The sequence below is a fragment of the Gymnoscopelus microlampas genome (assembly GCF_963454915.1).
Source record: "Gymnoscopelus microlampas genome assembly, chromosome: 7".
NCBI lineage: Eukaryota > Metazoa > Chordata > Actinopteri > Myctophiformes > Myctophidae > Gymnoscopelus > Gymnoscopelus microlampas.
The window spans coordinates 50,065,445-50,091,752 of NC_139944.1; the positions used below are offsets into that span (position 1 = coordinate 50,065,445).

Here is a 26,308-nt window from a genome sequence, read left to right on the forward strand (position 1 = left end):
TGAGTGAAACAAGCGACCAGGTCTATGGAAACAAGCCCAAACGACCAGTTTTACCACTTTAGCCCCTATTACATCAGCTATTTTAAAATAGCCGACCTACAAGCTTGTAGATCTGCTATTTTCAAAAACATCTAGAAGAAAATGTGAATGTGGAATATTTCTGAAACATTTTAACAACACAAATCTTGTGTATGGGGGTCCCTAGCATAACATATTTTCAGATGGGGGTCTGCAGACAAATACATATTAATTAGGGGGTCCTTGACGTGAAAATGTTTGAGAACCACTGATTTAAACATTATGAAACAAGGCCAAACAACCCCCAAAAAAACAACCTGCAATTGCTATTGTTACAATAAATATTTACAAGCAACTTTACAGAAAAACTAGCCATGGTTCACATGTCATGGTATGACAGTCATGTTTCAGGGCTATAGAAAAACAAGCCCAAAGTCGCTTTGATGATAAGCAGACATGGCAACCCTGGTTGGTTGGTTCTCACAGCGCAGGCGTCTGTCTGTGTGTGGAGTTTAGACTGACTGGAGTCAATTCATTTCACAGGTTGCAGATCCGGTCTAGGCCGAATACGGAAATACCGTTGTAGCGTATGTGTAAAATTACCAGATATAGGCGGGCTCCAAGCCGGATCTGAGAATTGAGCGGTGAATAGAAACCAGCCATTCCCACATTTAGGGCTTTGAGGCTTTCCCTTTCATGCTGTGAAAACCTGGGGTGTGTGTGTGTGTGTGTGTGTGTGTGTGTGTGTGTGTGTGTGTGTGTGTGTGTGTGTGTGTGTGTGTGTGTGCGCGCGCGCGCGTGCGTGGTTATTCTGAGAGGTTTATACCTAATATTTTTATAATGTGTACTGTATACAAGAGGTTATATACATTTTTAAATAAGTGTGTTTAGGTTATATATGTTTTACAATAAGTGTGTACATAGGTGAGTGGGATGGGAGGGTATTTGGCTCATGTAATTGTTTGAATTGTTTGTATTTAAAATATATAGGCCTACTTTATACAATGTGATTTCTGAACTCAGATTTTCTTACCTTGTACATGAAAAATAAAACTTCTAAAATGTCATTCATTATTTGTTCTTCACTTAAATGCCTGTTAAAGATCGTTGAGCTCAGATTGTATATGCTATTTTCAGAAAATAAATATACATTTTAGACATAATGATAACTTGTGAAACGGGACATTCTGCAAAATGAGTACTTTCTACTTTTGGTGCTTCAAGTACATTTTGATACCAATACTTTTCTACTTTTACTCAAGTAAATGTTTAATTCCGGACTTTTTCTTGTAACGGAGTATTTCTACATTGCAGTATTGATACTTTTACTTAAGTAAAACATTTGAGTACTTTTTTCCACCACTCAAATTAAGTAAATGTAATGTAAGTACTACCATGCAGGACTCTTATCAGGTATTAACGAAAATGTTCTTGAACTCAACTGATGGCCATTGGTTATTAGTCCAGAGATCGGCAGGTGGTCTTTATTATGGACATTCTTTAAGTCCACAAAGTGTAGATTTTTGCTTATAACCTGCTGACACACTTGGCTGAAGTCTGCACATGCAGTTGGCTGACATAAAACAGGCATATAAATAAATCCACATAACTAAAATATACAAGATGAAGCACCATGCAGTCTGCCGGGTGCCCTTGATCCCCAGGCTATGTATGCAGTGGTGGAAAAAGTACTAAAATGTTTTACTTAAGTAAATTAAAGTATCGATTCTTTAATTTACTTAAGTTTAAAAAAGCTAGTATGTCTACGTTGCAGTAATTGATCAATAATGGTGCAATTTAGAAACACTAGCAGTTACAAGTAAAAGTCCGGAATTCAAAATGTAGGCCTAGGCGATTTGAGAAAACGTATTGGTATTGGTATCAAAATGTACTTAAAGTACCAAAAGTAAAAATAGTCATTTATGCAGAATATCCCATTTCACAGTTTTCAATACTACTATAAAACGTATGAAAATCTTTTGAAAATAGCTGATCTACAAGCTCACAACGCCCAATGCGAAGCTGTGACTGTGAGCTTGTATATTTGCTATTTTCAAATGGCCGAAATGCAGAGCTGAAATGGTTAATGTACATTTAATAATAATCAAAATCTACAAAGTAACTAACAACTAAAGTTGTCAAATAATCGTAGTGGAGTAAAAAGTACAATATTTGCCTCTGAGATGTAGGAGTAGAAGTAAAAGTACTGAAAATCGGAAATACTCCAGTAAAAGTAAAAATACCTAAAAATTGTACTTGAGTAAATGTACTTTACGTTACTTCACACCACAGTGAGTTGACCCGGCAACATCGTGGCGGATGATCGATAAGTAACTAACTGGTGGTGACGTCACTGAGTAGCTCCGCAGTGGTTAGCCGCCGTTAGCTTAGCTTGCGGCTAACTAACGTTCTCCTGGGTTTAGGTTGAGTCAATACATAAATAATCCCGGAGAAAACATGATAAATACATTTCCACCAGAAAAAAAGGCTATTATCATTTAAAAAGACTGTAGGCCTACCTTTTTTTTACTGAGATAAACGCTGACGTCACGTTGAGTCCGTTTGAGCTCGCAGGTGCACGCTGCGTGGGCGTGTCTCCACTTGACCCTGACGTGGCGAGTGAGGCGTTGCCATGGTTATTAGGTTCAGTTGATAGTTGATTTGGCCTTTAAAAGGCGCAGGTCATAAGCCATAACCTCATTGACGATGTTAATGATGGAGATGAGTGTCCAGTCTAGTGTGCAGGAGGCTTTGTCCAACTGTACAGTACAATCTACCATGAGTCCCATCACTACCACCACCATAACCATGGCATGGAGGAGGTTAACTTGGATACCTGCCTGGGAGGAGCTGCTGCAGCAGTGTCTGCAGGTGAACCCCATCCGCACACAGCTGTTGCTTGCATGTGTTCAGTCCATGCTAGAGTGCAGCGCCATCAGCAGAGAGCAAGTGATGCTGCAGCCTCACCCACCCAGCATCAGGTACATCATCAGGTACATCCCAACCAGCCTGACAGATGAACCGGATGCCAAGCTCCATGAGGATGACCACCACGACCACCACCAGAAGTTAGCCCAGAAGAGAGAGCAGCACGTCTTGGGCTTGGCTGAGTTGTCGCAGCAGGTGCCTGATCACAACCACAAGGTCAGCATCAGCAACGATGAGGAGAAGAGGAGTAGGCGAGCCCAGAAACGAGAGCACATCATGGCCGAGTTGTTGCAGACGGAGAAGAACTACGTCAGAGATCTACGTGAATGTCTAGAGACGTACTTGTGGGAGATGACCGGTGGAAGAACGGAGGAGGAGATACCTGCAGGCATCCTCAACAAGGAACATATCATCTTTGGAAACATGCAGGAGCTCTACGAGTTCCACAGAGATCATTTCCTGGAGGACTTGGTCAACTCTGAGCTACCAGAGGACGTGGGACACTGCTTCGTCGCCGGGGCTGAGAAGTTCCACGTGTATGAGAACTACTGCAAGAACCAACCTGACTCTACTCGACTCTTAACAGAACCTGTTGTAACCTTCTTCGACGACATCCAGAAGAGACGCGGTCTTGATCGGGCAAACACCATCAAATCCCACCTCATGAAACCCGTCCAGAGAATCACCAAGTACCAGCTCCTGCTCAAGGACTTGTTATCTTGCTGTGAGGAGGGGAAGAAGGAAGAGGTTAAGGATGCTGTGCAGGTGATGCGGAGTGTTCTTAAGAGACTCAACGATGCCATGCACGTTGCCATGTTGGAGGGTTTCCACGAGAGCCTGGACGTCCAGGGGAACCTGATGCTCCACGACAGTTTCCAGGTGTGGAACCCCAACGCTTTCATTCAGAAGGTTCACAACCGCCACCTGTTCCTGTTCGAGAAATCGCTGGTCTTCAGCAAGGAGATCAGAGACTCCGCTGGCAACTCAAAGTACCGGTACAAGAATAAACTACTGACATCAGATTTGTTACAGGTGATGGAGCACATCGAAGGGGACCCCTGTAAGTTTGCTCTGTTGGTAGGAAGGAACACCTCTCACAACAAGACGGCTGCTCTTAAGGCGTCCAGTGTGGAAGCAAAACATGAGTGGATTAAGAACACTAGGGAGGTGATGCAGGAGATAACGACTCCCCTGAAGGTGAGACATTCTCTTCACCTCCCCAAAGCACTAGGACTGTCAAAACGCAGGAGCAGGAACAGCTTTGCGGGTACTGGCGTCTCCACTCATAGCAGATGGTCTTTGGTCTTTTAAATCTTGTGCTTCTTAACATTTATTCTCTATTGTAACTTTTCTTCCTGTATAGGAAGATAAGTTACAATAGTGAATACAAGACAATAAGATTCAAGGCTACCTTGTGATGTAATAAACAAAATGATATGATTTTAATAATAGGTTAGTTCATAGAGGTTTATACAGTATGTACCGTATTTCTACAATCATTGTGTACTGTATACAAATGAGGTTATATATATTATATTTTAATAAGTGTGTTTAGGTTATATATTTGTACAATAAGTGTGTACATAATAGAGGTGAGTGGGATGGGAGGGTATTTGGCTCATGTACATAAATATATATATATGCTTTTTACAATGTGATTTCTGAACTCAGATTGTCTTACTTTGTACATGAAAAATAAAACTTCTAAAATGTCATTCATTGTTTGTTCTTCACTATATTCCTGTTAAAGATATTTGACCAAAGCGTCACATTACAGTGTTGCATATATTTCACTAAATATTGATTTCAAATTCACTGGTTTGAGTCTTAACAAAGTGTTTACTCTACTCTGTAAGGGCACCTTCTTTGAACCTAGTTATTATTATTATTATTATTATTATTAATAAGAAAAGTGATTCAGGTACTGGGTATCATAATCACAATTTATCAAATTAAAAACAAAATGAAAATGATAATATTTGTGCAAAGAAAGAACACTCAGATGCTCATCCCAATATTGTTTAATGACCTATATACAGTCAGTATACAGTATATACTTTGGCCGGGGTCCCCCAAGGCTCTATCCTTGGCCACCTAATTTCTTCCCTCTACACTAAATCGCTTTGCCGATCTACAAGCCAGTCTGCAAGCTTACAAATGCATCACATTGTGAGCTTGTAGATCGGCTAATATAGATCTATAACAAGATATCTACAAGCTTTACAGCTCATCGCATTGCATCGTGTTGTGAGCTTGGAGAGTGGCTATTTTCGCAGACTATGGCACTATGAATCCTCAGTGGATTGGTTAAATGAGAATTCATAAATTATCAACAGAATAAGCACTATTTTGTACTTAATTTTCTATAACCAGTGCTATGAGCTTGTATATCTGCAATTTTTTAATAGCCAAATAAATCTTAAAATGACACACTGATGCGTTCCCCGTCTTAAAGAGTTAACACACTACAACCTGTGGAGGTACTACTACTGTGTGCTGAAGTGGTCCCAGTCTATGAACACAGCAATTTGCTTGATTCTCATACCTTCCATTTCTACATTCTGGAGAACTTTTAGTAAGAAGGCACTTCTAATATAAACAAGAATAAGGCTGATAATGAGCTTTTTCAATAGACTGCATTTCCTGAGTAATAGTAGGATTAAAAACTAACAAACCCTTTGAGACAATTAATCTTCTAATCCACTAGCCAGTAACCACTGCTTGCTCTTAAATCATAAAGTGACTTTCAAACGTTACGCAGTAGATAAAGGTGAGAGTGAGGTTTCTAAGTAATTCATATTATTAATAGTTGAGTAAATGGCACTTCTTACAGTATAAACACAGATCATTTGGAATGGGAATGAACAGGAAATAACAAATTCAATCAGAATCACACTGATCTTATTAAGTTTATGCTTCAGCAGAGGTAAACCTCCACAGTTTCGCTCTTTGCCCTCGGATAGAGATTGGATAGAGATTGCCCCCGAACTCCATGTTAAGAATCAGTGTTAAAGTAGGCCTACTAATTGATATTTGTTTTATTTTTTTAATGTAATCATTCTAACTGATTTGCATCTGCATGATTGCACTAGTGTATTTGCCATATAGATGTGCTTATGGTGCCGCCTAGTGGTTAAGAGTGTGCACATTCTCAGCCCTTTTAATTTCAAGGACCCCCAATTTGATATGAATTAGGCCACAGATGGACCCCCATTCGATAAGACTTTTCAATATTTTTCAATCTAGCATTTTTACATGATTTGGTCCAATATCGTCTATCATCTCAGAATGCCGTTTACTGTATGTATTTGTAGATGTAGAGATAACAGTGAAACTCTGATCAAAATAGCCGTTGTAAATAGTTCGTTCTCTAGCTGTACTTACTTGTACATGTAATAACGGTGAAGATTAACTATCAATCGTTTTAAATGATTGATAGTGAATTATTCATTTAGCTGGGGACCCCCCGGAATCCCCTCAAAAATAATGAACAACTTAGAAATCAATCGGCTGAAGCTGATACAGAAATTCAACATGAAAAGAGGGGGATTAGGCTGTGAAAGGGATAAAAAGGGAGGTTGTTTAAAGGATATGATAGTATCCGCTTGTCGAATACACTTGGGTATGGGCATCCCAGGTTTTTGGAGCTCTAACGCATTGGTTCTCAAAGTGGGGTCCGGGGACCCCCAGGGGTACTTGAGGGGGTTCCAGGGGGTACGCAACAAAATGTGTTAATATAGCATCACAATAATTATGACCTTTTATACTTTGGCTATTCAAAAATAGCAGATATACAAGCTCATAGCGCGGCATCGAGTGCCGCGCTACGAGCTTGTAGATCTGCTATTTTTGAAAAATTATGAAAATGTGTGCAAATCTTTGAATATAATTGCTTTAAAGCGAACATTTTTAACTAAAATCTTTGCTTCTGGGGGTCCCTGGAACAAAATATTTTGAGATGGGGGTCGGCGGCCAAATAAATATAATTTTTACACCTTTACATGAAAAAGTTTGAGCACCACTGATATAGAAACATACGTTTTTTCAAAAAAAAAAACAACCCAACTGGAAGCCAGTGAAGAGTAGCCAGGACTGGGGTGATGTGCACATTGAGCATTACATTACCGAGTAGTAGGCCAAAGAGTCACATCTGAGAGTTTCTTTTTGAAAATAGTAGCCTTTATTTTTCTAACGGTTATAATGTGGAGAAGAAAACAGTAAAAAGATAGTCCATTCCAATGAGAAATCTCAAATCAAACACAATCAATAAACAAAATAACACGTAGCATTGACATTTGGAAATGCCTAACAAACAGGATTTTTTTTTTACCTAACCTATATGTCACTGAGATATTACAAAGTATGAGGCTTCAGTATTGCCCTTCAGCATCCAGTGAGTAAACATACACTCCCTCTCACACACACACACATGTGCCATCAAACTAGGAAACCATGGGATTGATCCTACTGCTGAACAAGGGCTGGACAATATATTGATATTATATCGATATTGTGATATGAGACTAGATCTCATCTGGGAGTTTGGATATCATGATAAGCCATGTGCTGTTTTTTCCCATTTTTCCCCCCTCCCCAAATATAAAAATCAATCTACAAGCTCACAACGTGCCGTGTCACGACGGGTTGTGAGCTTCTAGATTTTTGCTGTTTCAGCAATCTTTTGAAAAAATAAAAAAGGGTTATCGTCACACAATACTATATTATCGATAGAGATATTTGGTGAGATATATTGTGATTTTGTCCATATTGCCCAGCCCTATGCTGCTGACCTACTAAACATGGGAAATGAATCGGTTGCTCCCTGGGGGTTACTCAAGTCAAATACTATAGAATCACTGAATGAGATAAATATTTGAGCTTAACATACAAAGAACAAAATCATTACATTAGAAAAAGCACTAAACAACAAAATCTTAAGAGAGACCGAAATGGTTCTGTTGACATACAGTAACAGCAACTGTAGGTGTAGAACATAGATTAATGCTACTTTCTGACCCAAGTTTATTCTGTCGATTTCTAAACAATGTTTACTTTGACGTAAATCTGATCAAAACATTCTTTTATGCAAATAAATGTTTGGCAATTGTGGCTCTTTAATTCACAATCAGCATGTCCTAACTACACTCAGAACAAGTGCAAAGTTGTTTGAGAAATTTGGATTGGAATTGTGTGGTAACGGACTACAAAATTACATTCCTCAAGCTATTGAATTGTGATAATTACTAACTGGGGGAGTATTTTCAGAAGACAAATAGCTTGAGTTGAGTCTAGAGTAAAAAAAAGAGGTCAGTTAGTTTTGACCTGAGGCCGTGTTTTGGGGCAGAAATGTTCGCCGTGTGACACCACGTACAATGAGAAATTAATCAGGCTTTAAGTGGTTAATATTAGGAAACGATTTGCAAACAACTGTCGAGAGCGCGCCAAGTCGATAAGATCAAAATAAATATGGCCATTCCACACAACTGTAGATTCAGTAGATAAAGAAAAGAAGCAGCATTAGTTTGGATAATGTGAGCTATTCATTCTTGCCACAGGCAAATTGACGCGTGAGAGAGAGATCATCGATATAGTTTTGGTTTCAGATCTAAGTCTAAGTTCTCCATAAATAATAATAAAAAGTTTTTTTTGTTGAACATTCTGAAACAAATGATATTCTCTTATACAGTGATATACAAATGGCACAATAAAAAGATCATAAATACAGGGAGGATCCCCATCCCCACATTCAATAAAAATGGATAGAAAGGTGTTTTCTTTTTAATGATAGCCCAATAACAACGCAGGTTGTACTCTTCAATTTCTGAGAACGGCGGATCATTTTGAACACTTTCATCTGAAGAATGGCGGATCATTTTTAACACATTCATCTGAAGAATGGCGTATAATTTTTAACACATTCAGCTGAAGAATGGCGGATCATTTTTAACACATTCATCTGAACCAGAAGTGTTCAAGGAAGAAAGAAAGGACACGCTGTGAAGCAGTAGAACCCGATGGCTGTTCAGGAAGTACATACTACTTAAAAGGAACGCAATATAAGCAAAGCCAAATCTTCGTATTTATTGCAGAAAAATGATCACCTTCTGCATGTTCTACAATCATAGATATAGAAACCTAGATATCTCATTGGGCGGTGCAGTTCATCGCGGCCGCCATATTAGAGGGGGCACGCTTCCTGACCACTGGCCAATCACAATGCCTCTTTTCCAAGACTGACAAGTCCTGTAAAAGACGCGCTGTGATTGGCCAGGAGTCAGGAAGCGTGCCCCTTCTAATATGGCAGACGCCCCAGAGTCGGAGGAGGCGTCTGTCTTTATATATATATGGTCCATGGCCTGAGTAGGCTACTCTCCTACTGATGCTGATGAAGGCCTGAGTAGCCGAAACGCGTCTGTTTGTCATGACCGCGGTAAATAAAAAAAACTCAAAGAAAATTCACCTTGTGACAGTGAGTGCGGACTGTGTCTATAGTATGCTAAATAATCAAGCTGATGCACATCTCAACTGTGAAGAGGCTCAAGTAAGAGTGCCTCGGAAATTCTACGTTCATAAATATGGTAACTGTTATGATCACGGGTGCGCACATAACCATCTATTTACAAAAATGTGCAGTCTTATTTACATTTACAATATTATTTAAGTTCTTGTAGTAACAACACAGCATATAGCTTTTACAGAGTGTGGAAAGACATACGTTTCACATAACATGACACTGTTGCATTTTCAACATCACGTTTCTTACAAAGAGGGAAGTCATATATCCTGGCTAAGATGTGCAGCTTTGAAAAATTATAAATAAAAGGAACAATTGTTGCTAAAATAATCTGATTACTTTTGAAATACTGATAGCTGATAGCTGTGTGTATTACAATTTCCACACGACACAAAGAGGGGAAATTAACGCAGACTGAGAGGGGAAAAAACAGCAATATAAAGAAGTAAAATAAAACGTGCCTTGGACCACGGATGGATGGATGGATGGCGAGCAAGGATGACAACAAAAGCACAAGCTGGAGGATGGTACAAAAAATAAGATAAGAAGGAGATCAATCAATCAAGTTGAACCCCTGAAACTGCTGTGACCCCCACCCCACCCCACCCTAGACGTGAACAATGGCAGGCACTTGTGTATGTTGTGTGTTCGTGAGTGTGTTCGTGTATGTGTTCGTGTATGTGTGTGTGTAGTCAAATGAGACTGATAGTCCTCACAGAGTGTTGTCAGTGTGTGAAACAAGAGGAAGAGAGGTGGACGTTTTACAAAAATCTCTCCATGTTCATTCAGGACTCCATCTCGTCCTCGTCAAATGGCCGCGGCACGAAGCTGAGCAGTTCCTCATAGGTCAACCCTGAGAGACGGAGAACAAAAGAGTCGTTAAGCCTAGGAAATTGACATACTATATTATATGTATGCTGCGCGCGCACACACACACACACACACACACACACACACACACACACAGTATACAAACAAATATCTATCGCAGTTACCCATCTATCTTTCTGTCCATATGTCTATCCATCAATCCATCTATCTATCTATCTATCTATCTATCTATCTATCTATCTATCTATCTATCTATCTATCTATCTATCTATCTATCTATCTATCTATCTATCTATCTATCTATCTATCTATCTATCTATCTATCCATCTATCTATCCATCTATCTATCTATCTATCTATCTATCTATCTATCTATCCATCTATCTATCTATCTATCTATCTATCTATCTATCCATCCATCGTCAATGTCGGGTAGAAATCTCATTATGTCCAAAACCATTACTTTTCAGGAAAATAGAAAAAAACAGAACCTGTGTTCCAATGGATCCTATGTAGTTATTATTTAGTCGCCCACAGGCACACGTAACCCCTTTTAAAATCGTCCAACAGTAGCGACAATAGCAGATCCTCAAGCTCACAACGTGTCACGATGTGCCGTGTTGTGAGCTTGTAGATCGGCCATTTTCTCTACTTTTGCGGGAGGCATTAAAATATGGAGATACTGTGTTTCTGCCCGACACAACGACTATATAAATATATCTGATAGAGATGGGACGATATGAAAATTGCGATTAACAATATTATCACGATAATCAAAATATGTTTAAAACTTAAAATGCCACTTTCCCATTGAGCCATAGTCGGCTATTAGACCTCCGTCTAAAACGGGGTTATAATTGGTCTAACAGTGAAAGTTTTTTAGCGGCCTAGGCTTAGCCTAGACGTTGATTAGCTGTTTAGCTGAAATTACGTCTATAATATAGACGTCTATATACAGACACTTAAAAAAACGCTAAACAACGTTTTAGCCTAGCCCTGAGACGTATTTTAGACGTCTAATAGCCCGAAAAATGCTCAGTGGGTTTGTTAACCACTTGAACCCCCAGCATCCCTATTCTGGGGGGGAACGTTCGCCAAAAATAGCCGATCTACAAGCTCACAACGTTTTTTGTCGAATAGATTTGTATAGAGTGAAATAAGAGCGTGCCAAATGCGCTCTTTACAGGTCAGTTTTTATTCAAGTATAGAGGGTTTAAGTGGTGCTGAATTTGCAGCTCAACAAAAGCTAATTCATCCCAGTGTATGACGGAGGACAATTTCACAATAAATTCAAATCCCTGTGATACGACTATTGTGAGCGTTTTTCTTTTCACGATAAACGTTAATAACGATTATCATCACCATCCCTAATATCTGACCGCCACTGATCGTCCCTCTACGGTTGTGCATCTTACGTTTCCATTCCTCGATCTCCAGCTCGCGGCTCTCAAAGCTCTGGTCATAGGGTTCTGCTTCCGGCTCATCGTCCGGGTCGTGATACTGGGCGAAGTAAGGATGGGCCAGAGCCTCGGACGCTGTGATCCGCTTGTCTGTGTCCAGCACCATCATCTTCTCCAGCAGGTCCACCGCTACACAACAATAACATAGGGAGAGAGAAGATCAAAACAAGAGCTAGTAGCAGTGTTGATTTCGTCGACTAAAACTATGATGAAAAAAGTTTGTTGACTACCTTTTTTCACTGACGAAAACTAAATAAAAACTAAGCTACGATGACTAAAACTTAAGACTAAATATATTGACAATTTCGTCAACAAATAAAAAGTAGACTAAAATGTTAGGGAGTGACTAGTGGAGAAGAGATCCAGTAGAACTAAAAGACAAGTCATTTTATGTTTGGTTGCGCTCAGGTGTTGCGCTCTGAGCTTGTAGATCGGCTATTTTCAGCATGCAACCAAGTGTAAAATCAGCCATTGCGACTGATTTAGTTTAGCATTCTGATTTAGTTTTTAGATGTTTAAAACACATTTGTTTTATTCTGTTTTATTTATTATTGTGGTAAAAAAAAGGTGCTGTACAACTTAAGACGTTCGCTATTATAATCATCATCATCATCTATGAAGCAGCTCAACTGCTCCTGATGTACCATGAGATAAAGGCAATAACATTGTGGCACTTGCGCCGTTGCGCTGGAAATGGAATATCTTGATGCCAATACTTTTGTACTTTTACTCAAATAAAGCCTTTTACTTAAAGGAACATCAGAACATAAACTAAACTCTAAACACTATCATGGCAACAGAAAGCCATAAAGATAATGCTGACAGGACAACCAATGGCCACTAGAGGGAGCCAGACAGCAATGCAGCACATGCTCAGTAATGTGTGACTTTAACAACAGTAAATAAATACCTACCAGTGGGATTGGCGCCAATAAACACGTCAGCAAAGTTCCTCTTGGGCATCTGGGGGAGTGAGTTGATGTAGTTTCTCGCCTATGATAGAGGGATGAACGACAAAAATGTATGAACATCTCATGTAAAAATATGTATGCAACCAGTCAAGGATGTAGAAAGGCACTTGAGGTGTTGAAAAACTATATAGGTAGGCTAATAGTTTGAGAGTCTGACATATCATTATAATGATATTATCCTTGTCTTAACTACTGCACATAAACCCTCTACCATTTGTAAACTAATACTTATTTGGCCCGGGGTCAAAAACAGACAACGATTTGCCCCAGAATAGGGAAGCTATGGTTCAAGTGTTTAATGGAATTATAAATGTCGGTGATATCTAATCTATAAGATGTCTCAGGTCAGCAGGTCATACTTCAGTGATTAAAGTGTTTAAAGGGATAGTTTACATCCAAAATGACTTTTTTTCTATGGATTAGTCACCCCATGGAGACTTGAATTCATGGATATTTATGTTTTTGTCGCATTCCTAAGCCAATAATTTGATGACTGGCAGCGGTTCTGGAAGGAGACTCAAAGAGTCTCCTTTGTGTCTCCTACCTGATCCGCTGCCGAACCGGTTCGCTGGTCATCAAATTATAGTTTATTTTTATTTTTTCTATGAACTATCCCTTTAACAGCAAAAACAACGATTCAGATACTGTTGGTTATGAGAAACACTGCTGCACCTTGCAAAGCATTCTGGGAAGCATTGAGATGCTGCAGCAGTGGCTCAGGAGGTTAGAGCAGCCGCTCGGGGAAACAGAAGGTTCCCGGTTCGATTCCCGGCTCCCCCCTGAGTTAGTGTCGAAGTGTCCTTGAGACCCTAAACCCCTAACTGCTCCCGATGGTAGCAGGTTTCCATCGGCATCGGTGTGTGAATGGGGTGAATGTAATGCAAATTGTAAAGCGCTTTGGATAAAGGCAGCTATGTAAAAATGCAACATTTACCTATTTAGATTCTCAGAGGAAACAGGGGAATTGGTGGGCAAGAGCAGAATGTATACGTGTACTGTATGTGTGTGTTCATTGTGTGAAAATAATGTCGTTTATATTGATTGTAAACATGAACATTGGTTGTGATTGGGAGGCCAGCACTGCGAAGTCCTTCTGATACTTTTAATTCATTTAAGGCCCGGGCAGCATACATAGTACATACACGGATGCATTTTGGCGTCGAGCCTTCCTCGACGTGTATCATACACGCTGAGGATGGCTTGACGCCAAAACGCGTCCGTGTATGCTGCCCGTGCCTTAAATGAATTAAAAGTACCAGAAGGACTTTGGAGCGCAGGTTATTATTTTCTTATGGAGAGTATGCACATGCCATGCGTCACTTTTCCACCGGGACACGCCCCCCCCCCCCTCATCTAGACTGAGTGGCAAAACATTGAGCAGCATGGAGCATTGGAGTTTGGAAGCGCTCGTTGGAAATCACTCAACGGTCCTGTGTACCAACTGTTTCTAAATGTCACATAATGCAGGAGGCAGCAGGACGTTGAGTTATTGAAAACGAGCGCTTACAAACTCTGACACCTGCACAGAATTTATGGACAGAAAGTAGCTCATAACATGTCTACGCCAGGGGTCTTCAACGTTTTCAGGCCAAGGACCCCGTGGCTGAGAGCGAGATAAAGTAGGGACCCCCATCATATATTGTATAGAATATTTATTTTTCCATAGATTTCATAGGCAGCTTCATAGACTTGTTTCACAGCACTATCATGTTGGATTCAAGTTAATGTGTATTTCCAGACAGACATTTAACCATGCACTTAAACCATACTTAGTAAACCTGACCTTTCACTCTGTACTTAGTCTGCTCTTTTTCCCCCCTACATCAAACCGCTTTGCCGAAAATAGCAGATCTACAAGCGCACAACGCCTCGCAGCGCGAGGCATTGTGCGCTTGTAGATCTGCTATTTTTGGCTAAAGTTCTCCTTTAGAATAGGGATACTTGGTTGAAGTGGTTAATGTAAAAATCACACTGAGATTTGGCAGACCCCCTGTAGTAACTCTGAGGACCCCCTAGGGGTCCCGGACCCCCTGATGAAGACCTCTGGTCTACGCTGAATTTTTATGAAACAAAAACTTTGCAGATAGAAAGAGGAAAATTCAAGCTTTCCGTACAGCTGCCATGTTGGGGAGTTTAACGTTGTTTAATACAATCAAATAGGACTTTTCTGTTTGCATGTATGGGCCAGAAAGTTTTTTTTTTTTGCCACTCCAGTAGGCATTCCCGCATAACTTCCGGGTACGATGATGTCACGCGCATAGCGAGTGAGTCTTTGTGAGCCGTGCACCCAGCACATTGCATTATATACAGACTTGAGTGTGCTCGTTTTTGTTTCTACTGTGATTGGGAGGCGTCTGGGGTAAATAAATGTGAAGATTGCGAGCGTCTCACCTCGTGGCTGGGCATCCTGCTGATGAGCGAGGCCGGTGGCGTACCCGTCAGGCGCATTATCTGCTGCAGCTGGTTTATATCTGTAGCCTTTAGGTCAAGGGCTGTGGTTGTGACATTATGGAGGCAGAAACATTACACAGCATGTAACGCTCAGCGGGTGTGTGCGAGTCTGTGTGTGTGTGTGTGTGTGTGTGTGTGTGTGTGTGTGTGTGTGTGTGTGTGTGTGTGTTACATGGGTAAGCCTGTGACAATTATTACATAAATCGCCTAACCGCAATTATTTAAGATAATCACAATTATTTTCTGCATAGCCGTTATAGTCGCCATAATCCTTTCCATGTTGAAAAATGGCCAATATGTCAATGGGGTTAGGTGGTGCACGCACATCCAAGAATTGGAACGGGTGCTTGATCCAACTGAATAAACATGAACAAAAGAAAAGAGTCCGCACACCGTCTTAATGCGGTTTTAGTTTCCGCCGAAACGTTGTTATATTGACCGCTCTATTCATAAAATTGCCGGGAGCATTAAGACGGTGTGCGGACTCTTTTCTTTTGTTCATCAATATGTCAATGGCCAATTGTCAGTGGTCATTTGAAGGAGGCTTTAGGGCCATAATTACAAAATTTAAGTTGACGATTAATTGTTTAATTGTGTTTCTGTCTTTGACAACTGGAGCATACAGTATGAATAAAAACTACATTTCTGTTTGGCTTTTCGGCTTCGTAATCAAACATGGGCATATATGACAAATAACTTGAATATACAAAAACATTACTGACATATTTAATAATTTTATGCTTTGAAAAAACGTTTAAAAGATCTACGGAAATAGCAGATCTACAAGCTTACAAAGCATCACTTCTTGTAGATCTGGTATTTCTGCTTTTTATTTTTTTTACATTTGAAGATGTATTTTTACATCATGGAAACGATTTTGCAAAAATAATCGTGATTATCTCAAATAATTAGGTGATTATGTAATAATTGTGACAGGCCTAATCATTATCAGTGGTCGTTTGAAGGAGGCTTGTGCTTCCAATACCAAAAGTACTTCAAACACCAGGTCATTGACAACATGTCCTCAGACTCTGTCAAGACGAGGGACATGTTGTATATGAAACACAATCCCTTGTTTTTGTCTTCAGGCTCAATCCCCCAGAGCTTACAGCAAAAGCAAAAATGGGTCAGTTACTGAGAAGTCACAATTACTCAGAAAAGGGAGTTATAGAATCTCGCAGCGGTGGCAGCGGTGGCCTAATGGTTAGAGGGGCGGCCTTGTTACCGGAAGGTCCCTAGTTCGATTCCCCAATTCATCACATCAATCATGAATCACCGCTGAATAGCCCTTGAGCAAGGCTTCCATGCAGGGTCCGGCTGGAAACAAGTTTCGTACTTAGTCCGACACCCTGGGTAAACAACAAACTTTGCTTTGCTTTGCTTTGCTTTGCTCCCTGTAAGTATCCCCCACCCAGCACAACAGTGGTCCCCAGGTAGATTCTGCTAATCAGGGTGGTGGTGGTTCCTGGTTCACAATCAGTTGAAAATGTTAATTTCGTTGACAAACTATGACAGAAACATGTTCGTCGACTACCTTTTTTCACTGACGAAAACTAAATAAAAACCAAATGAAAACTAAGCCACTGTATGACTAAATATACTGACAATTTCATCAACATATGAAAACTAGACTAAAATGTTAGGGAGGGACTAGTGGAGAAGAGATCCAGTAGAACTAAGACAAAGAAAACGTATGCTTGGTCTGCGCGTCTGCGACGTGTTGTGAGCTTGTAGATCGACTATTTTTGGCACACGGCCAAGTATAAATCGGCCATCAGGACTAAATCAACTGTAGATTTACCCCCCCCTTCAACAACATACTGACCTTAGAAAACCACCAGTGGATTACAGGAGTGCACCATGCATGGCAGACACACGTAAGAGTCTGGCATGCTAATAATCGCTAATAGGTGAACATAGCTGCTAATAGAGTTAACTCACAATTACAAAACAGGTAAACAGGAGCCTGATATCAGGACACAGACTAATATAGCAGACTGTGTGCTGTTGACATGGCAATGCAATAACATAGAGGTGACCCGAATACAGGAAAGACTGCTAGGCTGGTAGGGAGAGTATAAGGGTGCAACAGTTAAAGGAGTAGTTCAACCAATCAATTACACACACCATGAAGCCTTGAATTCATGGAGAGCACATTTTGTCACATTCCTAAGCCAATAAATCGGATGACCGGGTGGCTGCTCAGTATAGGAGACTCAATTGAGTCCGCCGGTCATCAAATGATTGGCTTAGGAATGTGACAAGAACATTCCTCGTATCTTACACAATTTACACAATCTGGCAGTTTGAAGTCATGCAATCTCATTGGCTAACCTTCCGCCCGTGTCCTTATGATGGCCTTAACCTCAACAAACCCAATGTCCTTAACATGGCCTTAACCTCAACAAACCCAATGTCCTTAACATGGCCTTAACCTCACCAAACCTAAAGTCCTTAACATGGCCTTAACCTCACCAAACCCAATGTCCTTAACATGGCCTTAACCTCAACAAACCAATTGTTCTTAACATGGCCTTAACCTCAACAAACCAAATGTCCTTAACATGGCCTTAACCTCAACAAACCAATTGTCCTTAACATGGCCTTAACCTCAACAACCCCAATGTCCTTAACATGGCCTTAACCTCAACAAGCCAAATGTCCGTAACATGGCCTTAACCTCAACAACCCCAATGTCCTTAACATGGCCTTAACCTCAACAAACCAATTGTCCTTAACATGGCCGGATAGCATGAAACTGAAACTTGAAACTGATAGCAGTTCTATCAGTTTGTTACTGATAGAACTGCTCACAGATCAGTTCAACAGTATCTCAAAGATTGCCAAGTCTATGACTATAGAATTTCTCCTTCATATCAAACAAACAGACTCCAATTTACCATACACATTGGCAGAAAGTATCTACCAAAGCACATGAAAACAGCAATTCATACCAGACTGTAATTCAAACACAACACAGGATATCCGCCGGCCCACCCAGTGAATACTGAACGTGTCCCTGAGCAAGACACTTACTGTAACCCCTACAGCACCTGCATCATGACCATCTGAGTAGCCATCACCTGGATAAAGCTGAAACTGATTTTCCCCTGCAGGATTAAAACCCATTAAGACCTGGAATGCATCTGTGTCACTTTAGATTTTTGCCGCGCTATGAGCTTGTATATCTGCTATTTTTGAAAAATCTTGAAAAAAAATGTTTTGATTTTTTTTCAAAAAAATTTTTTTTTTAAAGAATTGCCTCAGGTCTTAATGGGTTAATAAGGTCTACGAACAAAGAACTACAAAGACAGAAACCCGATCTCACATGTCATCATCAGTGAGATCCATAGAGGGCCCAACCTCACACAGGCTCAGGATTCTCAACCATCTGTTCTTTTTGAAGCCAGTCCAGAGATTAATAGCAAAATGCAAAGAGGTGGAAAATCATATTTACACAGTCAGCAGAAAATGCTATCTAGCAAGTTTGCAATATTGTACGGTTACAATTTGTGCTTAATTTTCACCCCAGCGGGGTTAAAATCATGAATATTATAGATACGCATGCATTAACCCACATCCCACATGTCTGGGAGAAAAGAATAGGAGCCGTTCTAATGTATCCAAGGATATGAGGTCATTTCAAGAATTTATATCATATATCCTCCACCCACACGCGACCCCCCCCCCCTAAATAATCATATTCAAACTGGGGACCCCCCCCCTTCTGACAAGCACTTGGAATTGTAGGCATTACAGATACATATTGTGAAAATAGCTGAACTACAAGCTCTGTGAGCTCGGCTAATTTCACAATGTTTGCCTCTTTCTTACCTAATATTTGACAATTTGGCCAATTTGGTATTAACCCATTTAAGACCTGAAGCCGATTCTACAAATGTCTTCTATAATCCCAACAGTTTCCTGAAAAAACGTATGTTTCTATATCAGTGGTGCTCAAACTTTTTCATGTCAAGGACCCCCCCAAAATGATATGTATTTGGCCGCCGACCCCCATCTCAAAATGTCTTGTTCCAGGGACCCCCCCAGAAGCAAAGAATAAAGAGTTAAAAATGTTCGTTTTAAACAATATATATTCAAAGATTTTCACACATTTTCACGATTTCTCAAAAATAGCAGATCTACATGTATATCTGCTATTTTTGAATAGCCAAAGTGTAAAATAATGCTTTTTTAGCTCAAATGAAAAAGTGACACAGATGCGTTCCAGGTCTAAATGGGTAAAAAGGGTCTTAAAAGTCATTAAATTGTCACTTTAGAAATGTGCAGATACCCTGTATACACATATACTGCATGATGGTTTGTTTACTGTTGAGTGAGAAAACAATGTTGCACATTAAGCTAATCATCTGGGGACCCCCCCTGGAGGTCCCGACCCCCCAGTTTGGAAACCACTGCCTTAGGTAAGACATTATGCACGATATGAACATACAGGGCTGTTCTCACATGGACTAACACTCAGTGCCATGCAGCAGAGCAGAGGAGTGGATAAGCTGGCTTAGGAACACAGAGCACAGAGCATGCAAACACATTATTATGCAACAACGCTCCTACACAGTAAGATCCGGACTCCAGAGTGTTTCATTTTAAATAAGGCACATTATTTGAACATGGAACACTGTGGATTTCATTATACTTTTGAGTGTGTGTGTGTGTGTGTGTGTGTGTGTGGTCTTGCGGGGGTGGGCAAAGAGGAAGGTTTTTTCTTCCGGTATTATGCAAAAGCAGTGGGAGCGCCGCCGCACCACAGTGGGCTACGATGAGTCAGAGACCACAGGACTTGCACACGCGCACACACACACACACACACACACACACACACACACACACACACACACACACACACACACACACACACACACACACACACACACACAGACACACACACACAATACACCAACTGATACTAATGCACTCCCTAGATCTGAATATAATCAGCAACAATGGCACTTAACTCAAACAGTACAGTTCCTTTATAAAATCAAGTTTTTGATATTGCCCAATGAGTGGAAATGGGGGCCAATTTGTATCCATGTGTATAGTTGTCCTATTCCTCATCTCTCTCTCTCTCTCTCTCTCTCTCTCTCTAAGTGCTTTTTTTTCAAACAACTGTGTTGATATGGATATCGTCTCTTTTGGTTGGAAACCTCATATGTTCAAAACTGTTACTTTTCAGGATTTAAATTCAAAAACGGCAAAAGTAGCAGATCTACAAGCTCAAAACGAGTGGCTTCGCACCGCGTTTCGAGCTTGTGGATCTGCTACTTTTGATGCTTTTGTGTGACGCTGTAGTATGATCAAGCAAGGCGTTAATTTTCAAAAAAAAACAATAAGTTAGAATATGGAGATAATAGGTTTCTGCTCGACAGCAACGATATAAAGTATTGAGTCTCGACTCTTTTGAAAGCAACCAGATGGGAAAAGCCGCCGCCACTGGGGGGGCGAATAAATCAATATGGTTCCACTGTGCGGCTATGAAATCATTTCTTTAAATATCTCAATAGCTTCTACCAGAGATAAAACACGGTTGTAATCTAGAGCTCTTTTCATCTCCGTGTTGGTCATGACTGAGTGACACTGATGGAAGGATACGGTCTGTGCCGGGGAAGAGTGTTCTTCCAGTGAGGAGTTCAGCCATGATGCAGCCCACCGACCAGATATCCACTGAAAGCACACAACATTATACAGATAAGAATGTGCAGTACATTCCTGAGTGTTCAATTAAAGGCACACTATGTAACTATGCTCTGTGTTTACATAACAAACAATAAATACATGTTTTACACATCATTTGTCTCTGTACCCGCAGAGTCATCAGCCACTGGAACAGTGTGGTGGTGTTTACCTGCAGAAACACACTGCGCTCTCGCTGTATTTTGGTGTTTCCACTGTTTGCTTTGGTAGACAATGTTTGTTGAGCAACCAAAACAAACAGAAAATACCAAAATACAGGGAGAGGGCAGTGTGTTTCTGCAGGTAAACACCACCACACTGCTCCAGTGGCTGACAACTACAGGTGTAGAGGAAAATAATTTGTTAAAAAAAAATATATATTTTTTTTTGTTTGTTATGTAAACACATTGCAAAGTTACATACTATGTCTTTAAATGTATAAGTGCATTTGTAAGGGTCAATTTTTTACGCTCAACAGAAATGTAAACAGTATGCATGGGTGTCAGAAATTATGCATGATGCATTATTATGATGTTCAATTATACATACAATGCTTAGCATAATTTATGCATATATACTGTACATTTATAGAAACATGTCTATGTGTGGTGCTGGTGTCAGAGTGTGTGTGTGTGTGTGTGTGTGTGTGTGTGTGTGTGTGTGTGTGTGTGTGTGTGTGTGTGTGTGTGTGTGTGTGTGTGTGTGCGTGCGTGTGCGTGTGTGTGATGGAAGAAGTACTAAAGATGTTTACTTGAGTAAAAGTATCAATATCCTATTGTAGAAATACTCTGTTAAAAGTAGCCTACAAGTGCAGTATTCAAAATTTACTTGAGTAAAAGTACAAAAGCATTGGCATCAAAATATACTTAAAGTACCGAAAGTAAAAGTACTTGTTATGCAGAGTGCCCCATTTCACAAGTTATCATAATGTCTAAAATGTATAAAAATCTTTTGAAAATAGCAGATCTACAAGCACACAACGCGTCGCATTGCGACGCGTTGTGTGCTTGTAGATCGGCTATTTTCAAATAGCCAACGTTTAAATTGGGCTGACGTGATTGGGGATGTAATAATAATCTAAATCTACGTGTGTGTGTGTGTGTGTGTGTGTGTGTGCGTGCGTGCGTGCGTGCGTGCGTGTGTGTGCGTGTACGTGTACGTGTACGTGCCTGTCATGTTGTAGTGCATCCAGTTGAGCATGATCTCTGGTGCTCGGTACCACCGTGTGGCCACATAGCCGGTCATCTCATCATCTGTGTGCCGGGCCAGACCAAAGTCCAGGATCTGAGGGAGGGGGGGAGGGGCACACAGGTGAGTGAGAGCTAGGCAGTAGACGAGGGGTAGAGGTCTGATATGGATTTGTCCAAGTCCGATACTGATACCGATACTATAATAGAATTCTTAGAGTTGTATTTGGACCATTATAGAGTGTTAGCTTCACAGCAGGGAGTCTTGTCACAAGCTCCTGTTGCTGTCAGTAGGATCTCATAGGCAACAACTGTTCCGAGGTCTATTTTCCACTACACTATTCTCTTTCTAGCTGGTTCAGCAATACCATTGATGTTGTCTATAAGTGTAGCATGCCTGTACATAGAATATGACCATTCAAGGACAGCATCTCTGTTAACACTAACTGTCTGAAATCGGTGCTCTGGGTGCTTTTGCCCCGCTGGGTCCGGAGCTATGATGCTGTAATTACGTTTTTCTGCTCGAATTCTATAAATTATACACTTCACCCTGTCTGGAATATTAATATTTTCCCATCAAAATACTTTGGAGAACAAAAAGGCTGATATAACGAACAAACCAGAGCGGGAGGAAGTAAGTGAGAAAAAAATATGTATATTGAGGTTGCGTTTCAACCAAAAGTTTTCTATCCTCTCTCTCTCAAAGATTCTGATATCCACAATTAATGTAGCGGACTCTGTACCCTAATAGGCACCTGATTCCACTGTAATTTCATTCTAGACAGGCATGTTTATTGTTTACCATATTTTACCTTTCAATAAAGGACTTGCTATTAAATAAAACGTTTTATGCATTCAAATGCAAAACTAATTAGACTTTTGTCCACGGGATAATTAACATCTTTATCAACAATGGAAATAATGATCTATTTCAAAACAAACATCTGCCATATCGGCGTCCTCAGCAGCCAATGCAAAATGCTAATATCGGTCTGATGTATTGGTCAATCTGATATATAGCGCTATCATTACAGATGACGGTTGTCTTTTCTCTCACCTTGAGTTCACAGTCCTCATTCACAGCCAGGTTACTGGGCTTCAGGTCCTGGACAGACACACAGGAAACACTCACAGTCAAGAGAAGGTATGCAGTTAAACATTTGAAGTTTATCACATCCATGGTGTTACAGGACATTTAACTTATGCTTTAAAGGAATTATAGTTCACCCAAGAAATGACTTTATTTCTATCGTTTCTTTTAGTTTGTCAAACATTCCTTAACGGTGAATACAGAATCCAAAAATGAAGAAAGAAAACTTGATGAATGGAATCAATCAGAGAATCCACGTAACAACAGCTAAAACTAAGAAATCTTTCCATAAAGTCATTTATGGACAGAAACCTTCCAAAACAGATTTTTTTATATTGTTTTGCAGTGGTTATGTGGAGTCTCTGATCAATTCCATTCCTCAAGTTTTTTCTTCATTTTTGGATTATGGATTCACCGTTAAGGAATGTTTAACAAACTAAAACTCTCTGCGCGAGTCAAAGGTAAGCGATAGAAATAACGTATTTTCTTGGGTGAACTATTCCTTTGAGCCTTGCTTTTGCCTTTATTGATCAAATGCCTTCAACTCTAGCCTTCAGATCACAATGAATGGATGTGACGTTGAAACTAAACCCACTCCAAGAAGGTTTGATCAATACAGGCTCTGTGGAATATGGAACGGTTTGTGGAATGGGATATACTACAGGGCAGCACTAATAGTGTAAAAGAAGCGTGTAACTTACCCTGTGAATGATATCTGCAGAATGGATGTACTGCAGGAAAACAAAGAACAAGATTACATTTAGCTTGACGGTAAACATACTTGAAAAGGAGATTACACACTAAAAGTCACTTTTGTTTTTAACCAATTAAGCCCTATTTTTCCTACCTAATCTGCTGTATATATAAGATACTGTGAAGTTGTTTACATAAAGTTAGGTGGCAGCAACACATGCTGTTGGTGTATATAATAATGTAATATAATATAAAGATCATATGCACGTGTACATACTCTGATGTTTTTTTTTTGCTCTTTTTAGCACTCTCTGTCTCTTTCTTTTTAATCTTTTTACGGTTTTATTATTAATACCTATGCTGCTGCATTGTCTGAAGCAAGCCGAACTAAAATAAGTTTTACTCTTACTCAAGATGTAACAATAAAGCACAACCGTGAACCTATTTTATACTTTGTCGTACGATGGTGTCAGGCAGCGAAAATAGCTCATACTTATAGGCCTACTGTAGATCGCCTATTTTCGCTGCACGACACTTTTGCCGTAATGACGTGCCCAAAACAGGGACGCCCAGGTCGAAAGTGTTTAAATACATGAAGTTCAGTTCACCCTTATTTCACCCCTAATTTATTTTTTTACAGTAAATCTAATGGTTGTCATACAGTAGATGCAGGGTTACTATGGCTGTTCTACTTTCTGCTAGCTAACCCTGCAACTCCCCACTTCCTTTGAACTGAATTTTGAACTTTGTGTCCCTAGCCGATTGTATCATCTGAAATACCCTTCATGTCAGTGGTTCTCAAAGTGGGGTCTGGGGAAACCCCAGGGATCCTTGAGGGGGTTCCAGGGGGTCCCCAGCAAAATGAGGTAATACAGCATCAAAATGACTTTAACAATGTTAAACCTATATATACATCAGCTATGTACTGTATATCTTTGAAAATATTTGAAAAATGTGCACTATTTCTAAAATATTTGGGGGTCCATGGCACAAATATATATTTTCAAATGGGGGTACATATGAATTTAGGGGTATTTGAAAGTTTGAGAAGCACTGCTTTACGTGACTAAAACAGAAAAGTGACTCTGGCAACCCAAATAATGACGGTAACACAACATCCATCGGTTATTAGAACATCACTCCATCAATAATGACTTTAGCTTTACCTTTAACCCCCTGAGGATTTGGTAGATGAGGAACTGCACGTGGTCGTCCGTAAGCTTCTGACACTTGACGATGTTGTTGAGATCTGCCCCCATTAGATGGGTCACAAGGTACCTGAAAAACACACACAACCTTTCCAATTAACCACTTAAAACTGTACAGCAAATAGTGAAACAACTAGCCGATCTACAAGCTTGTTCATTGTTGTGAGCTTGTGGATCTTCAGTTTTTGAAGATAAAAAAACGTATATAGGTTTGCCTAATGACACGACCCAAATTAGGGATGCCAGGGTAAAAAGTGGTCGAGCGTGTATTAAATAAAATCAAACGATTTGGGAGGTTATATTATTTGATCATTGCCTGTCTGTTCCTCTATCCATTTTCTAATGGTGTAAGTACTTGGTAACAGAAATAAGCAAAATAAGTAAGAAGAGCTTGAAACCACAACATCATAAACCATGAACTCAAATATAAATTAACGACATTACCACACTGTTTAATAACCCATTATTACTGGGAAAGCATCTGTGTCATTTTAGAATTTAGCACGGTTGGCTATTCAAAAATAGCAGATAAACAAGCTCATAGCGCGGCACAAACGTTTGTAGCATCGTGATACTTTCTTCTGAATATTTTGAGATGAGGGTTGGTGGCCAACCTTTATTTGTCTCTTTCTCCATGTACTTACATACAGAAAATGAAATACCGTTCCCCCTTCGTTACTTGCAGATCAACATAAAACATCAAGCCTATCTAAGAAACATAAAAAGACCAAAACTAAAAACAGCATAAACATTTTTTTTTTTAAAACCCCAATATGTATGACGTGCAATTCATCTAAAAAGTTACCAACATAGCACATATAGGTTAAGTGTCATGATGGTGCAGTCCTTTTAAAAAAAATGTTACCAGCACAGTCTTAGTAAAGTGTTGTTGTGCATTTCAAAAGTCCTAATGGGGTTATCAACACTCAACAAAAGACAAAGAATGGAGCAGAACTCCAACAGCACATGAACCAGGAACAATCCAGGGGTGTGGTCGTGCATGTTCTCTCACTAGGATGATGAAGGGTGGAGCCCTCGCCCTGAATAACCTGATCCATGTGTTGTTTTCCACCTGCTCCATTCCTTCCTTGGTTGTCTGTGGCGTTACCGTCTTGTGGCTTGGCATATGGATCAGCTTGAGTATAGGTAATTTGCTGTTGTGCGCACGCACACACGTGCGGATTACCCGACACAGCAACAAAGCACTTTTCAAGTGGATTCCTTCTCTCTCTCCTTATGCATGCAAGCCACTACATGGATTTG

The 26,308-nt window shown here is 40.1% G+C and overlaps 1 protein-coding gene across 1 annotated transcript in view; it reads right to left on the reverse strand.

Annotated features, from left to right (window-relative positions):
* Positions 1–7,532: 7,532 nt before the first annotated feature.
* Positions 7,533–26,308, reverse strand: part of mapk14b (mitogen-activated protein kinase 14b) — a 44,275-nt gene continuing 25,499 nt past the window's right edge. Inside the window, exons 4-12 of the mRNA XM_084061445.1 lie at positions 25,004–25,115; positions 23,846–23,875; positions 23,112–23,159; positions 22,037–22,151; positions 20,787–20,858; positions 15,114–15,193; positions 12,666–12,744; positions 11,707–11,880; positions 7,533–10,313 (exon numbers count right to left, since the gene is read on the reverse strand). Coding sequence (XP_083917571.1) covers positions 10,246–10,313; positions 11,707–11,880; positions 12,666–12,744; positions 15,114–15,193; positions 20,787–20,858; positions 22,037–22,151; positions 23,112–23,159; positions 23,846–23,875; positions 25,004–25,115 — 778 coding nt within the window. The 3' untranslated portion in view covers positions 7,533–10,245. The remainder of the gene's footprint in view (positions 10,314–11,706; positions 11,881–12,665; positions 12,745–15,113; positions 15,194–20,786; positions 20,859–22,036; positions 22,152–23,111; positions 23,160–23,845; positions 23,876–25,003; positions 25,116–26,308) is intronic.